This window comes from Parus major, chromosome 5, assembly GCF_001522545.3.
Source record: "Parus major isolate Abel chromosome 5, Parus_major1.1, whole genome shotgun sequence".
In the NCBI taxonomy this organism is placed as follows: domain Eukaryota; kingdom Metazoa; phylum Chordata; class Aves; order Passeriformes; family Paridae; genus Parus; species Parus major.
In genome coordinates, this window is record NC_031774.1 from 53,456,994 (window position 1) to 53,475,538 (window position 18,545).

Genomic DNA, 18,545 nt, shown 5'->3' on the forward strand with positions numbered 1-18,545 from the left:
CCAAAAAATCAGAATAGTTTTGACCTGCAGTTTTTCTCCCTTTTGTTTTCACTCAATAATACTTAGCTGCCACGAGAAATCTCTTTTTACATGTCCTCCCCAGTCCTTGCTCTGATCCGTGTCATCCTGGAGGCATGTAATAATTTAGACTGAAAGCTGTGCTGTGCAGCTCTGTTCTCCACAGCTTCACAGGATGGAGGAAGTATTGATGTGCCCTGATTTATCTCCCACAGATGTCATCTCCCTAGGAGTAGACCTGAAGGACAGAGAGGCACAGAAAACTGAATCTGGGAAGCACCTGATTTAGAAAGAAGGGAGGAGGAAATTTTACAGACCAGGTTGGATGGATGCAGGGAACATTATAACTTTGCAAACCCAGTGATCCAAGGAGCTGGCACCATGAATTGTGATATTGCTGTTGTCACATGCAGGAATACAAGCCCTCAGGATACCTTTATGTTTCTCTAAGGAATCTCCTAAAATTAAGAGTACTTTTACATTGATGCAGCTTTAGACTTCCTAGCAACCTTCCAGTATCTGAAGGGGGCCTTTGGGAAAGCCAGAGAGAGACTCTTCATCAGGAACTATAATGACAGGACAAGGAGTAATAGGTACAGATTGAAAGAGGTGGAAATGTTTTACTGTGAGGGTAGCTAGACACTGTCACAGGTTGCCCAGGGAGGTTGTGGATGTCATGACCCTGGCATCAAGGCCAGACTGGATGGGACTTTGAGCAACCTGGTGTGGTGGGAGATGTCCCTGCCCATGGTAGGGGGGATAGCACTAGATGATCTTTAGGGTCCATTCTAACCCCTTAACATTTTGTTGATTCCTCATCAGGGCTAACCAACCTCTGAGGGTGAGAAGATGAGGAGAAGATTGCATTTAAGACATGTGGATGTGGCACTTGGGGACATGGTTTAGTGATGGGCTTGGTGGTTCTGGGTTAATGCTCCGACTTGATGATCTTAAAGGTGTTTAATCTAACCTAAACTATTCTATAATCCTTTGCTGTGGCTGTGAGTGTCCCCACAGCAGCAAGCACTGATACACTGTCAGGTTGTGCCCAAGGGAGCAGCACCAAGCCCCAGTGCTGAGCAGGCATCTGGGGAGGCAGAGAGTGGGTGCTGCAGGCACAGCCAGACACACGGTCTGGGGACACTGCCTCCACCACCACAGCCCTCTCTCTGCGCTGGGAAACAAAAAGCATAGCTCCCTATGGCCTTCTGCTGGCAAGAGGTGAGGTATATTCAGCTGTCCTGTCTGGTTTTGTTAGGGCACTTTCCTTCCCTCAGCCAATGTAGTCTAAATAGCCTCTGTGAGCCAGCCAGATAGATGTGTTCCATTTCAATCCTTGTCTGTCTCACTCTGCTGAGATCATTTACCTGCTAACAAGCTCCTGCGGTCAGAGATAAAAGGCAAAGCCAGCAGCCTTTTAAGGATCTATCTGAACATCTTTGCAGCACTTTTCTTCATGAAAAATATGGAAAGATGTTGCATTCACAATATATCACTCATATCTGTGTTTGTAAACAGATTTATCACACCATCTGCAGAGTCGTATTGCCATCTCTTCCATATTCATTTCCTTTCCATTTATATAGTACAGCTCCTGTTTATTTTATTCCCTTTTTACAATTAGATACATTAGCTACCTTTATCCTTTCCTACAAAAAGAGTGCAGTCTCTGAGGGGAAGAATATTTAATCAATCCAGTTTGTTCATTTTAGTGCATAAAAACACAAGCCAGGACTGTTTGGAGAGGTGCTGCCCGGTTCTGTTTCTCATCTCTTCACATCTGTGCGGAGCAGGTGGGTGGGAAGGATAATTCAGAACAAATCTGCTGGTAAACAGGATGCTCTCTTGGTATTTCCTGTCTCCTGTTGCACTGGTGGAGCTTAATTTTCAGGAATCAGCTAAGCCTGAGGTCAATAATGCTGTTGTAATTTCTCTGACTTGCTGTAGCTGGTACGATGTAATACAAATACAATATAATGAGGCATTCATACATCTGGGAGCAAGAAGTCAGCCTGGTTTGTTATCTGGCTGGATAAGAAATGTTTAGTCATGTTCAAATTTAAAAAGTGATTTTGTGAGTATAAAAAGAGGTCACACAAGAGAAGGGGAGCTTGCAGTTGGCAAAGCTTCTGCGGCCCCATGGGCTGACCAACAACCAGGTGAGATGGTCCTCAGTACTGCCCTACACTGAAGGTCCAGCTCGACCCCAGCACTGGGAAGGGAAGGCTGGGCTCCATGCACAGTGTGGAGGGGAATTTGACTGCAGGTGGACCTCTCCAGCCCCATGACTGTAGATTTGCAGTCACCGTGACTGATGAGAGTGTAGGATGCTGCCTCATCCCCAAGGCTGTAAACCTGGGGCAGGAAACTTTTGCTTCTTTTCCTCCAGTGAGGAAGGATTTCTCTTCTCCTTTGCATCAAGCCTAACCCAAATTCCTGGGCTTGAACACAGGGGAGGGATTAGGGTTGACTAATCCCGAAAAGAATTTTACCAAGAGTGAGTAAGGGCTCTGGGCGGCAGGGAGTGATGACAAATCTTGGAAACTCAAGCCTGTGCTTTGGCAGGGAGGTTTGTTTGGGGATTGGTTGGGTTGGTTTTTTTTATGGTCCTTTTTATCACTTTTCAGCTGTACAGTGTGTTCTCAGATGGTATTTTTGCCACTGCATGTTTTTGGATCATGACCATCATTTTTTCAGCTAACAGAACAGGGAGCAACTGGGTGCTTGGCCAGCTTCTCTCCCACTGAAGCAAAAGAAAACTCTGCAATAGGGTTTCTTCAGAGCTCTCCAAATGGATTTTCTGTCACCATATCCTGCTAACTCTTCCACCCCTCTGGCCTCTTGATGCAGACTTTGATGCTGTGAGCTGCCAGAAAGTCCCACCATCACATTTTCCCAGGGAAATGTTTCAAGTGTCCTACCCCATCACACTTTGTCTTTTCAAGAGGCATGTTTAGGCCTATAATATCATGCCTATCACTAATCAGTGAGCAAATCTTTTGGCTGTATATTTGCCAAGGGGAGATTGCCAAAATTACTCTTTGGTTAAAACAGAAGCTGTGCAGCTCCGCTGAGGGGAAGGAGCCAGGACCTTTCTCAATGGCACAGTCCCCAGGAAAAATCACAGGCAGGGCTTTAAAATGAGATTTTTTTTCTAACCAGTGTAAAGGGTTCATCTTTTTTCTTGGCTTTCTAGGAAAAAAAAACAACCTTCCAGAGTTTACTTAATTTAGTTTTTTCAAGATTTTTCTCTAGTCACTGCTGGGCTCAAAAGCCTTGCTCAAGCTGGGAAAGGAAAACAAGAATCTCCCTTAATTCCTTCAGTCCCCTAAGTGCTGAGTTTTGGGGCCAACTGGCCTCAGGTTATTTTGAGCTCTTTTCAGGCTCAGTAGTCCAGGGGAACAGAGGTAGTGGTGGTGTGGCAGGACGGGGAGGCAGCACCAATTCTTGTGGGGCAAACTGTCATCGGTGGGAGCAATTCAGCTTTAAAACAGAATCACAGATTCACAGAATATTCTGAGTTGGAAGGGACCCACAAGGATCATCAAATCCAACTTTTATGTGAGCAGCCCATATGTGGGGATGAAATCCACAACCTTGGCATTATTAGCACCGTGCTCTGACCAACCGAGCTAATCTCAGTGGCCAGAACGATTGCACGCGGCTTTGAAAAGGACCTGCATTGTGTGACTTGATCCCTGTGAGTCTGAAAAATAATAATCCTGCCTAAAACCATAAAATCTGGCACCAAGAGTTACACTTGGCTTTGCAGTTTCTCTGTGCTGAATCAGTTCCTGGCCTTCCTTGCTGCTGATGGCCTGGCTGGACAGGCCGTGTCCTCCAGGGAGACGGGCCATTGCTCCTCATCTCCAAAAACACTGCTCTGCTGTTTTCATAGCCAGCCTCCTGCTGCTGTACCTGCACTCACAGCCTGTCAGGCCCTCACATTATCAGGCATAAACACCATGTGTACAAACGTATTTGCTGTTACAGGAGACAGGAAGGGATTAAGTGAGTGCTATAAAATTAACCTCAACATCAGTCAAAAGAAACAAAAGCGAAAAAGGAACAGGGCAATCGGATGCTCTTATAAGCAGGATATGCTCAAAATGATTTCTCCATCCCATTACAAATGCTTAGAAACTGCACAGCCTCTCCAGCACAGTGAGATTTTGAAGTGGTTTAATGGGCATTAGGAGTTCAGAGCTGATAATGCTGCTTCCAACCTTATCCTTTCACTGCATGAAAATAGGTAATGGCAATTGACTGGTGTAAATTGGCTACTTTTAAAGCTGTATTTTCTGGCTTGGATGTGCTAAAAGTCTCTCCACAGCGTCTTCAGAGGCTGAATGTAATGTGTGTGGTTAAGGTGGGGATATATTGAGTTTCTTCAACAGAGAACTGGTTGCAGTGTGTGCCCTATATGCTGGAGAGCTGGGATCTGCTGTAGTTGGGCTCCCAACTACTGCAGAAAAAAACAGGGCTACTGGATGGTTTTTGGTCAGCCCAGACAAACTTCTCACTTTGTCTTTTCTTTTTGTTTCAGAACAAACCATTCACGATGTCAATCAAAAAGGAAGGTGCCCACAAGAAGTGGGCTGCCCTGAAGGAGAAACTTGGACCCCAGGAGACTGACCAGTCAGAGGCCAACCTGGAAAATGCAGAGCCAGAGCTGTGCATCCGTCTCCTGCAAATGCCCTCAGTGGTGAACTACTCCGGGCTGAAGAAGAGGCTGGAGAACAGCGACGATGCCTGGATGGTCCAGTTCCTGGAGCTGTCCGGCCTGGACCTCCTCCTGGAGGCCCTGGACAGGCTGTCTGGGCGAGGAGTGGCCAGGATATCCGATGCCTTGCTTCAGCTCACCTGCATTAGCTGTGTGCGAGCGGTCATGAACTCCCACAAAGGCATAGAATACATTGTGAGCAATGAGGGCTACGTCAGGAAACTCTTCCAAGGTGAGAAGACATCCTCCTGCTTCATCCAGCACGTGTGGCATTGGGGAGGGCACTTTCCTGTTGCTTATCCTCCTGCCCTGCATCAGGCTAATTGGAAATGGTTGGTCACAACTGATTAATGAGATTGTTTTCCTCTTTAAAATAAATTGCTATCAATCATGTTGCCTTTGACACCAAGTGCTATTCCATATATTTCCAAATATTGTCACAGTTTACTGAGAAGCTGGGGATAAACCCAGCCTTATCTGTATACAGGCATGAGAAATCTTCAACCCTTTGTTTGTCAGCAGACATTTGCTATTCAGTCCTTGAGAGCCCCAAGGGCAGAGGAGAGGAACTGAAAGGGCTTGGGGTCTTGTAGCTGGTGAAGAGGAGGAAAAGTGGCATCTTTGGACTCAAGAGAGCCTGCTCTCTGTGCTGCTCACTCTGCTCCTTCTGGAGGATGGTGGGTAACACCACTTACATCCTCCTGCCATTCACTTGGCTCATGAATTTCAGCTTTGAAAATTCAAAATTTCAGCTTTGAAATTCATCAGTGCATCTTATAGAACTTACTGTACAGCACTTCATGGTGCTGGAAGGATAACTTCTGTGCTGCTCCACAGAGATCAGAGATGTACCATAGAAACCCTTATTAATAGCTTTTTAAAGTGCATTTAGTCTGAAAGCTGATTTGCTTCCCTCTTGAGTTCTGAAGTCCCCTTCCTTCCTTCCTTCCTTCCTTCCTTCCTCTTCATCCTGCTTTTTCTTAGCCTATATAAAATATGGACCTGGCATTTTTGTCCTGTGAAAACAGGGGGTATCCTGGACTTTTCAGTGTTGGAGTTTCTTTGTGCTGTAATATAGGAAAAATAAAACAGCCTAATGCACCCACTCCCAGGGTTCACAGAGAAAGAGTAGTGCAAAAAGGGAACACATGGGAACCCACTGGAACAATTGCTATTACTCATATGCATATTGAGCTTTTCTGCACTAAAAAAAAGAGCCATTAATCTAAGAAAATTGTTCATCTGCTGTTCTAGAAAATACCCACATGTGAAAAAGGAGAATAAATGTTGTGAATGGTGAAAAATCTTGGCTGCTGTTGCAGCATGTCACATGGGACATGGAAAAGATTACTAAGTACAAGATGCCCCAAAATGGGATACCTGCAGCATTTACTCTTCCAACTAGAAGTTATCGTCACATAATGCTATTGGGATGGGATATCTGTACATTAAGATATTTCTCTTCCCATCTTCCATTGTAATGGGTCCCCTCCTTCAGTCTCTTTTCTACTACTGCTCATAATCCATGGAGCAGAAGACACTGAGATTCAGAACATTAATGTCATTATAAATTTGTGCTTCCTTTTTTTTCTGTTTTTCCTACAGCACTTGACACAACTAATGTCATGGTCAAAAAGCAGATATTTGAGCTCCTGGCTGCACTGTGCATTTACTCATCAGATGGCCACTCTTTGGCTCTGGATGCCTTGGACCATTACAAGGCAAGTGTTTGGTTGGAGCAGGAGAAAGGGCTCAGCTTTGATCCATGCAGACAGATCCATGTACCACAGAAAAGGGTGGGAATAAGGTTTATTTTGCATTGTTTTGGTATGAGAAGTAGAGGTTTATAAAGTAAAAGCTGTAGGAAGTTTTCTGTGGTCAATGTAGGTCTGTGGTGCTGTTCTGTGAATTGTGTGGACAGATGACTGCCAACCACAAGGTGCTTTCTGGCAACAAATGCACCACCAGATCAGCAGAATAAATCCACAGGTTTCACTGCCCACGAGCTCAGGTACCTGCACCAGTTACCAGAAAGCACAAAGGGATCCAAGAGGTGTTTTCAATTACTTTCTCTGCCAGCCAGCCCCTGCTCCATAATGGAGGACACTGGTTTTCCCTGTGTCTTCCTGTCCTGTGCAGAGTGGGATAAACTGAGGACTTGAGATGCTAATTCCACTGGAGAGCCTGCACCACAGTCATGAGCATTTACATCTATATAGACCATTCTTGTCATACTATCAGTTGTGTTACCAACAGAGTGTGAAGAACCAGCAGTATCGATTCAGCATCATAATGAACGAGCTCTCCAACACAGACAACGTGCCATACATGGTGACACTGCTGAGTGCCATCAATGCCATCATCCTGGGGAAAGAGGAGCTAAGGACAAGGACACAAATCAGAAATGAGTTCATAGGTAAGGATGTTTGTGACACCCTTCCCTGGAGAGTCAGTTACCAAATGGGTTTTTTTTCAGATGTATCCATAAGGTGCCTGAAGAGCCTGGGGAGCAAAACTGCAAATATGAATTTTCTTTTTTCCTTTGACCTTTATTCTCAACAGCCTTTCTGTTGACAGATTTTTTTAACTTTGCTGCTTTCCCACAACTTTGATCTTTCTGGTATCCCAGCAGCACCATATCACTTGAGCTTCTTCAGAACATTTCTATAACCAACCATCTTATGTGGCCACATTTCCATATATTGCAAATACTTGTAAGAGCTGATAAAGCTTCTTCACTCTGTGTCAGCTCAGTTGAGCCACAGAAGCTGTCCCATGGTTCAGAAGTTCTTTCCAACTGCTAGAATCCCAGGCTCCTAGGTCCCATTGTAGGGATTCACCTCACATACTGGGTGATGCATTTCTCTCCATCCAGATCGAGGATTTGATGGTATCAGACTGATTTTAGATACCTAATTTGGACTGAGGTCACTCATGCCCCAAAAGTGCCTGTGTCCCTCAGTAACCCCACGGGGATTGTGCAGTGGTTCTCACAGGTGCTGCAGATGTGTGCTGTGGTGTCTCATCACTTGCAAAATGACTCTACCCACTTTGATAGATCCGTCTGAAGATATTTTCACTTTTTCTCTCTGCAAGAAGTGTTTATGAGCATAACATGTATAAAGATCATAACAAATAAGTACCAAGTGGATCATAATGCAACTATATCTGTTTTTTTCACCTGCCAGGGCTTCAGCTGTTGGATGTTTTAGACAAGCTAAGGTAAGAATCTCTAATTAATTTTTTTTTAAAATGAGATTTACAGTGAAGTAGCTGTGGAAACTTCATACTTATCCAACCTTCTGTTGTGTGAAGTGCAGTGTGCCTGGGTGGAGTGGACCATGCTTGTATGCACCCATTCCATGAGAGCTAGAGGCATTTGGCCAGTGTGAAGATGCTCTTGCCAACCACAGTGTCATGGGGACAGCTGTTGGCACAGATGGCGTGCACAGAGGCTCTGGGCACAGATGGAGTAGCAATGTCCTCACTGAGACTGTTTCAGACTGAATCTGAAGCAATGCTGTGGGCTCACTGAGCAGCTCACTGTATTCAAAATCACTTCACTGCTGCTGTTGGTCCCAGAAGCATCCAGCTAAAACAATTTCCTAATGCATATCTGAATGCAGTTTATGTGAGTTGTAATTATCCGTGTAACTGGAATTGCTCCATCCAACACTAAAATATAATTTTTATAATAATATTATATAAGTATTATATTAATAATTATTTTTTATAATTAATAATTTTATAATAATAAAAATTAGGGAGGAGAAGTTGTTTTAATAGAGCAGCAAGTGTAAAATTCTAACACTGAGTGGTGTTGAGAGTGCTGAAAAAGTCAGCTTTAGAGTGTCTGTGTTTTTATAAATCCATTTTTGAGTAACAGAGAAGGAGGTTTTTCAAATAGAAACATCACTGGAATATTCTCAATTAGTCTTGACTTTAAGAAAATAAAGGTGGCAGCCTGATTTCAAAAAGGTCAGAATGCCACTCTGTTCTTACAGCTCCAAGGAGAATTCCATAGCGAGCCTGTACTGGGCCAGGTTATGCCATGAGAAGTCCCATTCCTTTGTATGTGTTGATTGTAGGAAGAGGTACATTCAGTTCAAGAAAGGATGCACTGATGGCATCTCATCCTTTATAAACAAGGGTTTATAAATAAGAGTTGGGTCCTTTCAACACCAACTGGCTGAGTCTGAGAGACAAAGAGATAAAAGCCATTTAACAAAAGCAATCATCTAATTAGAATATAATAAAAATTATATATAACAATATATATAATAGTATATAATAATAATAATAGACATTAATATATATAATGTAATATATAATTATATATATATAATTATATAACTATAATAATAAAAAATTAGAGAAAGGCTCTCTTATGAAAACGAATGCTGTAATATTGCAGAGACATCGAGGAGGAGGATCTGCTTATCCAGTGTGACACATTTGAGGAGTTCAAAATAGAGGATGATGAGGAATTATTAAGGATATGCGATGGGATAAACATGAATGATCATCATGAGGTTTTTTCATCTCTCTTCAATAAAGTAAGTTGCCCTTCACACGTGGTGCAAGGTCACACAATGGCAAAGTTAATCCACTTTGCTGGGAGCCAGCCTTGCTGTGACAGAAGCTGCTCTCTTCCAGGTGAGCCGCTCCCCAGTCTCTGTCCAGCTGCTGTCCATCCTTCAGAGCCTGCTGCACTTGGAGCCCTCTCATCACTCCAGCCTCCTGCTCTGGGAGTCCCTGGATGCCGTAGTCAACAGAGCGCTTTTACTCGCCAATGACAGTAAGAATGACATCCAACCTCACACACTCCTCTTGTTTTCCCTTGTCCCATAAAAGTTTTTCCCCAGTGTGCAGGAAATAATCTGTGGGACTTAGTGACAGCTGAACACAAGCTGGGACAAAGCTATACCTTCTGTATAAGGTGAAGTGAAGATTCATCCATGTGGGTGGCCACATTTAGCAGTGGTCTTGGAATTCCACGTCTTTTTTTAATGGTTAATCCCTGAGCTTTGGCTCATGGGATTCAGTGGGAATCTGTCCTCACTGGCATCCTGCCACTGGTGCTGGCCTGTCTTGCTGGCAGGAGTGCTCAAAAGTGTTTGTGGACTGGGCACATGGGAAGAAAATTGCTTAGAAGCCAAAAGTGTAGTTGTGTAAAGTGACACCAGGAAATTGGCTCTCCCTGGCTCCAGATCTGCTGCTTGGTGAAGGTTGAATAGTGTGAACCAGCCTGTGGGCCTCATTCCCCTCCCTGACCCTGACTCATTTCTTTAGTCCAAGGGAACACAGTTGAAGAAGTCATTGAGAGGCTGCTATCTATCAAAAAACATCCAAACAAGCAAAAGCGAGCTGAGAACCGCCTGTCTGGGAGCGCAGCTGGAGGCGTCCAGGGTGAACCAGAACCATGTGCTCGTGCAGCTCGGTGTCCAGTGGGATCATCAAACCCCACCAGAGCACCAGGGACATCCTCAGGGCCACTGGCCAGCGATAAGAAGATCTCATCCTGCCAGTTCACAGCCTGCTGTGCTCTGCCAGAGAAATCTAACCCTCCCTCCAACACTGCTCCCAACCCGGCACCTCCAGCCCCGCCCGCTCTACCCTCTGGCACAGCAGCCACAAACCCCACATCCCCCATGACAAATACACCTCCAGCCCCTCCACTCCCTGCCATCCCTCCTCCTCCACCCCCATTGCCTGGCATGGGGGGTATTCCTCCTCCTCCTCCTCCCCCTCCACCCCCATTGCCAGGCATGGTGAGCATCCCTCCCCCTCCACCCCCATTGCCTGGCATGGGTGGCATTCCTCCTCCTCCACCTCCACTGCCTGGCATGGGTGGCATTCCTCCTCCTCCACCTCCANTGCCTGGCATGGGTGGCATTCCTCCTCCTCCACCTCCACTGCCTGGCATGGGTGGCATTCCTCCTCCTCCACCCCTCCTTCCTGGCATGACAGGAGATCACATAGAGGCCGTGGTGGCCTCCCAGTACAGCTGCCCCCTGGGCATGGGCAGGCCTCCCCACAAGACAGTGAAGACACCAACACTGAGGATGAAGAAGCTGAACTGGCAGAAGCTGCCCTCCAACGTGGTGAGAGGTGGGTGCTGCTGGCATATGGTCACTGCTGCTTTAGGGGTGCTTTACACAGCTTCCCAGGAGAAGAAATACTATCTTAAAAATCGCCAGATGTGGTTGACTCTGTTTAGATAGAGAACTTCCCTGCTTTCCTTTACTTTTGACCTACATACCTGATATAAAATATGAAACTACTAATGTAATAGTAACTATTCCAGCTGAATTAGTACTTTGGAACAGCTTGTTTATAACTAAAATACTTTGAACTTAAGAGAAAGGGATGGGAATATTTTCCAAATTCAGTATGATGTGCCTTAGATCAGGCTCTGAGTTCCCCAAACTTTTATTACCCAGCTCATCTGTGCTTGTATCTAGGTATATTAAAGTCATGACTAAGAGTGCATGTGAGGATCACATCACATATCTGTTGATTTTTGGGTTACATTTCCCTCTGCTAGTGGATTCAAAGTGGAGCATGAAATGTGAGAAGAAGATGGGACAAGCTGTGTCAGCTTTGTCCTAGACAAGTAAGGCATCCACTGCATGGAAGTAGGCAGAGGTGAAATCTAAATAAAGCATGTCTTCAATCACAAGAGCAGTAAAATGTTGGGATTATTTCAGTAGAGGTTTCTACAGGCATGTTAGGGTGATGATTTTTTTTAAGATATAAGAAATTGCAGTAGAAATTAATTCAAGCAGTCCTGTAGCCAGCATTATGCAAGGGGACCTGAGTATAAAATGAAAAATGGGGAAGGACACAGTCAGAAGAATTGAATAATAGCCAGTCCCTCCATTAGGTTGCAAGGAAGCAAAAATAATGTCAACCAGGGGACTAGAAACAAAATGTCTGAGGTCCTTGTCATGCAGATCCAATTGCCCACCATGGAGGAAAACACAGTTTTACAGGGAGGGATGGGGCTGTACAGCCTCTGTGTGCCCAGTGCTGCCTCCCCTCACCAGGTTTAATTGCCCTTCAGGCCCTTTGGATCCCACATGTGGCGCTTGCCCCTCCTCAATGACCATTTATTCAGAAGAGACTAATATGTCTCTTCTTCATTCACGTTCTGAAGTGTCCCTGCTAGCAGCTCACCTTGCCCCAGGTGCCAGGAGCTTTCAGCTGTCCCTGCAGCCGGTCTGGACACTTTGTCTTTCTTTCAGAGAGCCACTCAATGTGGGCTTCTGTGAGCAGCAGCAGTGAGGAAACGATAGAGCCCAACTACAGCAGCATTGAGCAGCTGTTCTGCTTCCCACAGCCAACCCCCAAGGAGAAGACAGCAGCACCAGTGAAGGCAGAGCCGAAGGAGGTGAGGAGGCCCCCCTCATTTTTTCGAATAACGATCCATGCAGACAGCTCATCTAATATGAGATATCTTCTTTTTCTTTAATGAAGATCACATTTTTGGACTCCAAGAAAAGTCTCAATTTGAACATATTTTTGAAGCAATTTAAATGGTAAGATATGGCCAGTTTTCGTGACAGTTGACAAAACTTTGAGCAGGTTTTGCAGTATCTGGAAGGTCCTCACGAAATCTGTTCTAGCCAATGTGCTTTGGTGGTCCATGCTACTAAACCATCTGAAAATTCCCCATTTTGTCCTACACTGTCTTTAAAATACTGACTTCAGGGGTTTAATTATGTTTTTACGTACAACTTCCCCATATGTTGGCAAAAGAGTTACATCTCTATTTTACAGATGAAGCTGTGGCACAGAGTCTTAGGGCGACATAGACTGTGAGACACACCTAGAGGTCAAATTCCTCCTCAAATCAGGGCCAATGGACAAATGAAGAGTTCAATTTTCTTTTAAGATAAAAAAATACTCAGAGACAGGATCTCAGTTGCAGGATTCATCTCTGGCCTTGAGTCATTTGATCAGGGCAAGCTAATTGTGGGAAGATACCTTCCCTTTTGGATTATTGTGACTCTTCACTAGGGAAAGCACAGAGTGCTTACACAGATAAATCTCTTGTTAGTGTGTGATGGTTGAAAAGTGGTCTTTGGTTGATGTCTGGCTCTGCTCCTCCTCTCTGCAGCTCCAATGAAGAGGTGACTGCCATGATCCAGAATGGGGACCGGACCAAGTTTGATGTTGAGGTTCTGAAGCAGTTGCTGAAGCTGCTGCCTGAAAAGCATGAGGTCAGGAGGAAAATAGTACCCTTGGTTCACAGAGCTGAACACATAATGCAGCCCTGCAGTCTTGATTCTTTATTTCTCATTAGATAGAAAACCTGAAGGCTTTCAAAGAAGAGAAATCTAAACTAGCAAATGCAGATCAGTTCTATCTTCTTCTCCTTCAGATTCCCAGGTAAGGTTGTTATGAACTTCAGCCCAATCTGTTTCTTGATTTACCCTTGGGAAGTTTAAGTTTGTTTAAAGAAGATTCACAGACCAACACTGATGGATATAACTAGTGGATTCTCCCTTCCCCCTTGGAGCTATCCCTTTCCCTGCTACCCTTAGCTGAAGGGCTCTTCCTGATCCAGCCACCTCTTCTTCCTCTGGAGCAGAAGAAGCTGGCCCAGACTCAGGGTTAGATCTGCCCAAGGAGGCTCCATAACTTAGTGAAAGGCAGTGCCAAATGCAGTGCCAAGGAGGGGAAACTCTTCTCTTTGCTGATCACAGTGCATCAGCAGAATCTACATCCCTGCTGATCCTCAGGGCAAGCAGTGGCCCCTCATCTCCCTCCACAGGCCAGTGTTTTGGTGTGGTTGTGGTTGACAGCAGTGTTGTGGGGTGGCATGGGCTTGCTGGTGATGTGGGAAGGGGGCTGAGTTCCCAGTGCCTTTATGCTGTGAATCCATCTCCACCCTTAGCTACCAGCTGCGCATCGAGTGTATGCTGATCTGTGAAGAGACCACTGTGGTGCTCGACATGATTCAGCCCAAAGCTGAAGCCATCCGCAGAGCCTGTGAAGGTATAGATGACCTGAGCTTATTTCTGCATCTGATTTAAGACAGGAAATTTTAACCCCCACAAAACTCCCCTGGAGCTCTGCAATATTGCCACCCAAACCCCAAAGAACTCCTGTGTGGTCCATTCACTGGTTTGCTGCAAATTGGATGCAACTTTAGGTATCTCCACTGATGGTCAAAGCCCTTAACAGGACCAAAGATCATTTTCTCTCACCCTCATCCCATTTTTCTGCAGCAGATGTATTCCTCTGAAACACTTTGAATGGTGAAGTGCTGGAAGTTCATCAGCCCTTTCAGAGGAGCTGAATTTAGACAGCAGAGCTGGCCCTGCTGCAGCTGATTAATCCATCCAACATTATTTCCCAAATTAAGAACTTCATACAGCAATTTTCTTTGTTGCCAGAAAAGCCTACCCCAAACTTCTCTCAATAGTAGCAATGCTTTAGTATTTCCCTGCCTAGAAATGGAACCAGAAGAAAAAGGTTGTTATTTTGGGTTATAAATTGCTGATGCTCCAATATGGTGAGTACACAGAAAATTTATGCAATAGATTCTGGCTTTCTGTGGCAGAAACCTTTAGTCCTACTCCTCTGAGAGTAATATGCTCTTCTTGGCACTGTCAAGTGTCACCTGTCCTACAGAGCCATCTCCCCTAACTCATGCTGGGTGTTTCTCCAGCTGGGATTACAGCTGTCTGCTAGGATAAATTGAAGTTTTCCCTGAAGCTCAGTTCTTTTGGAGCTGTTCCTGCCTCAAATCTGAGTGCTTCAGAAAGCACAGCACTGCAGCACCCTGTGTAAGAGCAAGGACAGGGACTGTACTCTTCATGCCTGGTCGATAATCACCTCTACCATGAGAGACCAGGAACAGGGTGAGCGTGTCTGGTTTTAGCAGCTGGCAGGTGATCATAGGGCAGTCACAGCACAGCTAAACAAGGTTGGCAAGGTTAAATTTGCAACCCAGTTACCCTTGCCCACACTGGGAAATTTGCAAGGAAGGCAGGGCCTTGATTGCTGTTAGTGAGGAGGGTCCAACTCCAGGTTATTTTCCATTAGGAAATGAGAGAACAGATATAAAGAAAGAAACATGAGTCAACAAAGACTTTTACAACCCATGGAACTGAATCTATACAGAATCAGTTTCTCTGACAGTTGGGCATTGGAGTGCAAAGCCAAAATAGCAAATTTGATTTAGTGGAATTCAATGCAGTTTAGGAAATGTTCTGGTGTAACAGAGGCTTTTGCTTCAAAGTCCCTTATGTTTTTCAGATCTTCTGACCAGTCATCGCCTGCCAGTCTTCTGTCAACTGATTCTCAAAGTTGGAAACTTCCTGAACTACGTAAGGACTTTTTTTGTCTTCTCCTCCCACCATTACAGTCTGTGAATGATCTCCTTTAGGGTTATAATTTGGATGGACACAGGAATTAAATCTGCTTTCTTTCTCTCTTGTAGGGAAGTCACACAGGCGATGCCGATGGGTTTAAAATCAGCACTTTGCTCAAACTAACAGAAACCAAAGCAAACCAAACCCGCATTACACTGCTCCACCATATTCTGGAGGTACCACTGCTAAGTCCTGCACAGTAGGGAAGAGGGAGGGTTTTATCACAGATGAAACATTTCTCCTACTCTACTGTTGGCTAATGCCACATGCTCATACTCACATCCTCCCTGGCAAGCCGCAGAGTGTCACAAGTCAGGAGTATTTGAATCACTTTGATGACTCTGGTGGAGTCTGCTTGTGGGCACTACTCCTTATTTTAAGACTTGCTCTGCTTCCCTCCAGTATCTTTTCCACAGTGTCTGCAACTTCCTTTCATATTTGTGCAATCTGCACATCAGCAGCTTCAAACCACAGAGCACAAAGCTGTCCTGGCTCATCATTCAGCCTTTCTGCCTTTCCATGGACTTTCCCTTTTCCTCCAGACTATGCTCAGGCTTTTCATGCTTCTCTCCAAGCCCCCATGGCTTTCCTATTCCCTGCAATGCTGTTTTTATCTTTTTTCTCCATGCTCTACTCTGCCACCTTCATTCATCAATGTCCCTTGGTTTCTCAGTTCTGCATGTTCAAACCCTGCTTTATCTGGCAGTAGCTTCAGCAAGGACAGCTGTGAAAGTAAAGAATGCAAATGACATTCAAGGCCTTTTAGTATCCTTCTGGGACCATAGGAAGTGTCAGATTGCATCCAACCACAGTTCTGCCTCCCTCCATGCTCAAGAAGAGCTCTGCTTTGCTTTGAACTATGAGTGTTTCTCAGGGTTCAGCACTGTTCTATGTTTTTATAGCCAGGGGAAACGCCTTTCCTCTCTGAATGTACAAACTACAGACAGGGGGAGAGTATCAGAACACAGCACACTCATCCTTCCTGGACACTTCTGTCCAGCTTCCCCTCAGCTCCTGCCACATACCAAATAACACTTCTTTCTCTCTTCCTCTTCAGGAAGTAGAAAACAGCCACAAGGACCTACTGGAGCTGCCAAAGGATCTTGAATATGTTTCAAAAGCAGCAGGGTAAAATTGTGTGTCACTTCCTTTGAATTAAGAACAAAAATAAATCCCATGCACATCAACAATGTACCAGAAATTAGGACACACACAGCTGTTATAGAGATTAACAAGATGGCATCTTACATAGTTTTAACTGAAAGATTTGGTTGATGAATGCTGAAAGCCCTTTAATATATAATTCTACTACAGCTGGCAACACTTAGGACTGAAATTTGCAGAGCAGTCAGTTAAAACTGCCTCCCAGACCCTTCTGAAATGTGCACTGCCTCTGTAGTGGCAGGAGCTGGTCAAGGCCAGCTACCCAGAAGAATTTCTGAAGTACCTCCAGGCAGGGAAATTGAGCTAATGCTGAGCACAGAGGTGGAGAACAGCCTTTTGAATGGGTGGACTTCTTTTGACATTGATCTACTCAATACACAAAACTGTAGGTGGGCCTGGCAGCCTTTCCATAAGTATTGTGGAGGGAAGCTTTTTTCCGTGAGCTTGGACTGTATAGAGAGTTCAGAGCACAGGGCTCAGTTCAGCAAAGTGGTGGGAAGCAGAGGGGTGCCACCAGTTCAGCTTGTCCACTCCTTGGTCAGCTCAAGATGCTGGAGTGTCAACTAATGGCAGGGCTCTGTGTGATTTCAGAATTAATCTTGATATTATACGCACGGAGTCCGGGACCAATTTAAAGAAGTTGCTGGAGCTTCAGCGGAAAGTCTTATCATCAAATGAGGATGTGAAACAACAATATGAGAAACCCATCCAGGTCAGTAATGGAGCTGCCTTACATCTCCCCCATTACACTCAGAGATGTGGTGCATGGTACATCTGCAGCTGAGGAGCCTCATGACAGGGGAGAAAATATTGCCACAGGATATGCTCTCAGATTTGGAAATAGGCTGCAATGCCACACAACCCAAATGTGCATTTTCCAGCTGCACCCCAAACCTAGATACATTTGGTGAAGCCATTTCTTAGGGTGTGTGCCCCAACAGCTCTATCCATGTTTTTGTGTGACTCCTTACTTGAAGAGAAGATGGTCACGTTCTGTGTGGATCACCAGAGTGACCCCCTTTGCTTGGGATTAAGCTTTGCATGGAGCTTTCCATGTCTTACTCAAGCCACCCCTGTAAACTGGCACAGCACAGTTCCCAAGAGTAAAGATCATCTGCAAATCTTAATTTCTTCCCACCTGTTTCCCAAAAGCTCTGCTGTAGTTAAAAGCCAGGACCCAGAGTCCTGCTCTAAGCTCTAATCCTTTCTCTGTGAGTGCACTTCACTCATTGTCCTCTGGATGGTATTTTACTGTGTGCATTTGTGCATTTCAGGACAGCATCGATGCTTCCAGAAAGCTGGAAGAAGAATTTGAAACCATTGAAAAGAAGAGAGAAGAACTTGCAAATTATCTCTGTGAAGACCCAAGCAAGTTGTCCTTAGAGGACATATTTAGCATCATGAAGACCTTCAGAGATCTCTTCATCCGAGCCCTGAAGGTTGGCATCTGCACAAAGGATGCTCAGCATCCCCAGTGTGGTAGCTGCCTCCACTCAGATGGACAGGGTGTGATGGGCACCCAAATCCAGGGGGGGACCTGGTTACAGCCTCCTCCCTTTGGCACTTGGCATTCCCCCCAGGGAAGCAGTGTCTGATCCCTCCTCCACTGCATCCTCATGCAGTTCTGGTGCTGCTGGGCCTGGCCCAAACACCAGGGATTTGTGATTTTGGTGAAGCTTTAGCTGCAGAGTTACAGAGATGCTTTTGGGCCAAGTGTGCAAGTTTTAGAGAAAGGGTCTTACAAAACTTAACCCTCTGCTCCAACCTGAGCAAACAGGCTCAGAAGGGAGATATGTAGTAAAAAAGCCACTTGTTTGGAAAAAAAAACTCTGGCTTCAGTATCTCCCACTTTTACCTCAGCTGGAGGTCAGGCAGGTGAGCACAGTGCAGGTAGCTGTGTGAGGCATATCACCTCTGCCACCTCCCACTGGGATGTGGCAGAGTCCTGGCCAAGTCAGCAGTCCCCTCTCACCATTTTGGTAAGCCAGCCCTTATTCCCAATGCCCATTTTATTTATTGCACAGGTTGGGGCCAGAATTTTTTCTTCCTTCATCTATAGATCTGCTTTCTCTTCATCAGCTTCTCTAGCAGACATTTACCCAACCTTCTCATAGCACTGTTACCTCACTGCAGGAAAACAAGGACAGAAAGGAGCAAGCTGCCAAAGCAGAGAAGAGGAAAAAACAGCTAGAAGAGGAAGAGGGGAAGAGACAGAAGGGAGAAAATGGAAAAGTCAGTGAGTATCTGAAATGGCT

At 45.2% G+C, this 18,545-nt stretch overlaps 1 protein-coding gene across 4 annotated transcripts in view; it reads left to right on the forward strand.

Moving 5' to 3' along the window:
* Positions 1-18,545, forward strand: part of INF2 (inverted formin 2) — a 40,704-nt gene that overhangs the window by 14,008 nt on the left and 8,151 nt on the right. For 3 of the 4 annotated variants that reach the window (XM_015630485.3, XM_015630487.3, XM_015630486.3), the window contains exons 2-19: positions 4,565-4,973; positions 6,347-6,462; positions 6,998-7,157; positions 7,930-7,963; positions 9,156-9,297; positions 9,398-9,539; positions 10,034-10,852; positions 11,989-12,134; positions 12,221-12,282; positions 12,864-12,966; positions 13,050-13,135; positions 13,644-13,744; positions 15,011-15,081; positions 15,195-15,302; positions 16,184-16,254; positions 16,882-17,002; positions 17,565-17,729; positions 18,424-18,526. In XM_015630485.3, coding sequence (XP_015485971.1) covers positions 4,580-4,973; positions 6,347-6,462; positions 6,998-7,157; positions 7,930-7,963; positions 9,156-9,297; positions 9,398-9,539; positions 10,034-10,852; positions 11,989-12,134; positions 12,221-12,282; positions 12,864-12,966; positions 13,050-13,135; positions 13,644-13,744; positions 15,011-15,081; positions 15,195-15,302; positions 16,184-16,254; positions 16,882-17,002; positions 17,565-17,729; positions 18,424-18,526 — 2,944 coding nt within the window. In that variant the 5' untranslated portion in view covers positions 4,565-4,579. Of the gene's footprint in view, positions 1-4,564; positions 4,974-6,346; positions 6,463-6,997; positions 7,158-7,929; positions 7,968-9,155; positions 9,298-9,397; positions 9,540-10,033; positions 10,853-11,988; positions 12,135-12,220; positions 12,283-12,863; positions 12,967-13,049; positions 13,136-13,643; positions 13,745-15,010; positions 15,082-15,194; positions 15,303-16,183; positions 16,255-16,881; positions 17,003-17,564; positions 17,730-18,423; positions 18,527-18,545 lie in introns of those variants that run through there. The other variant, XM_015630488.3, reaches the window with a different exon arrangement.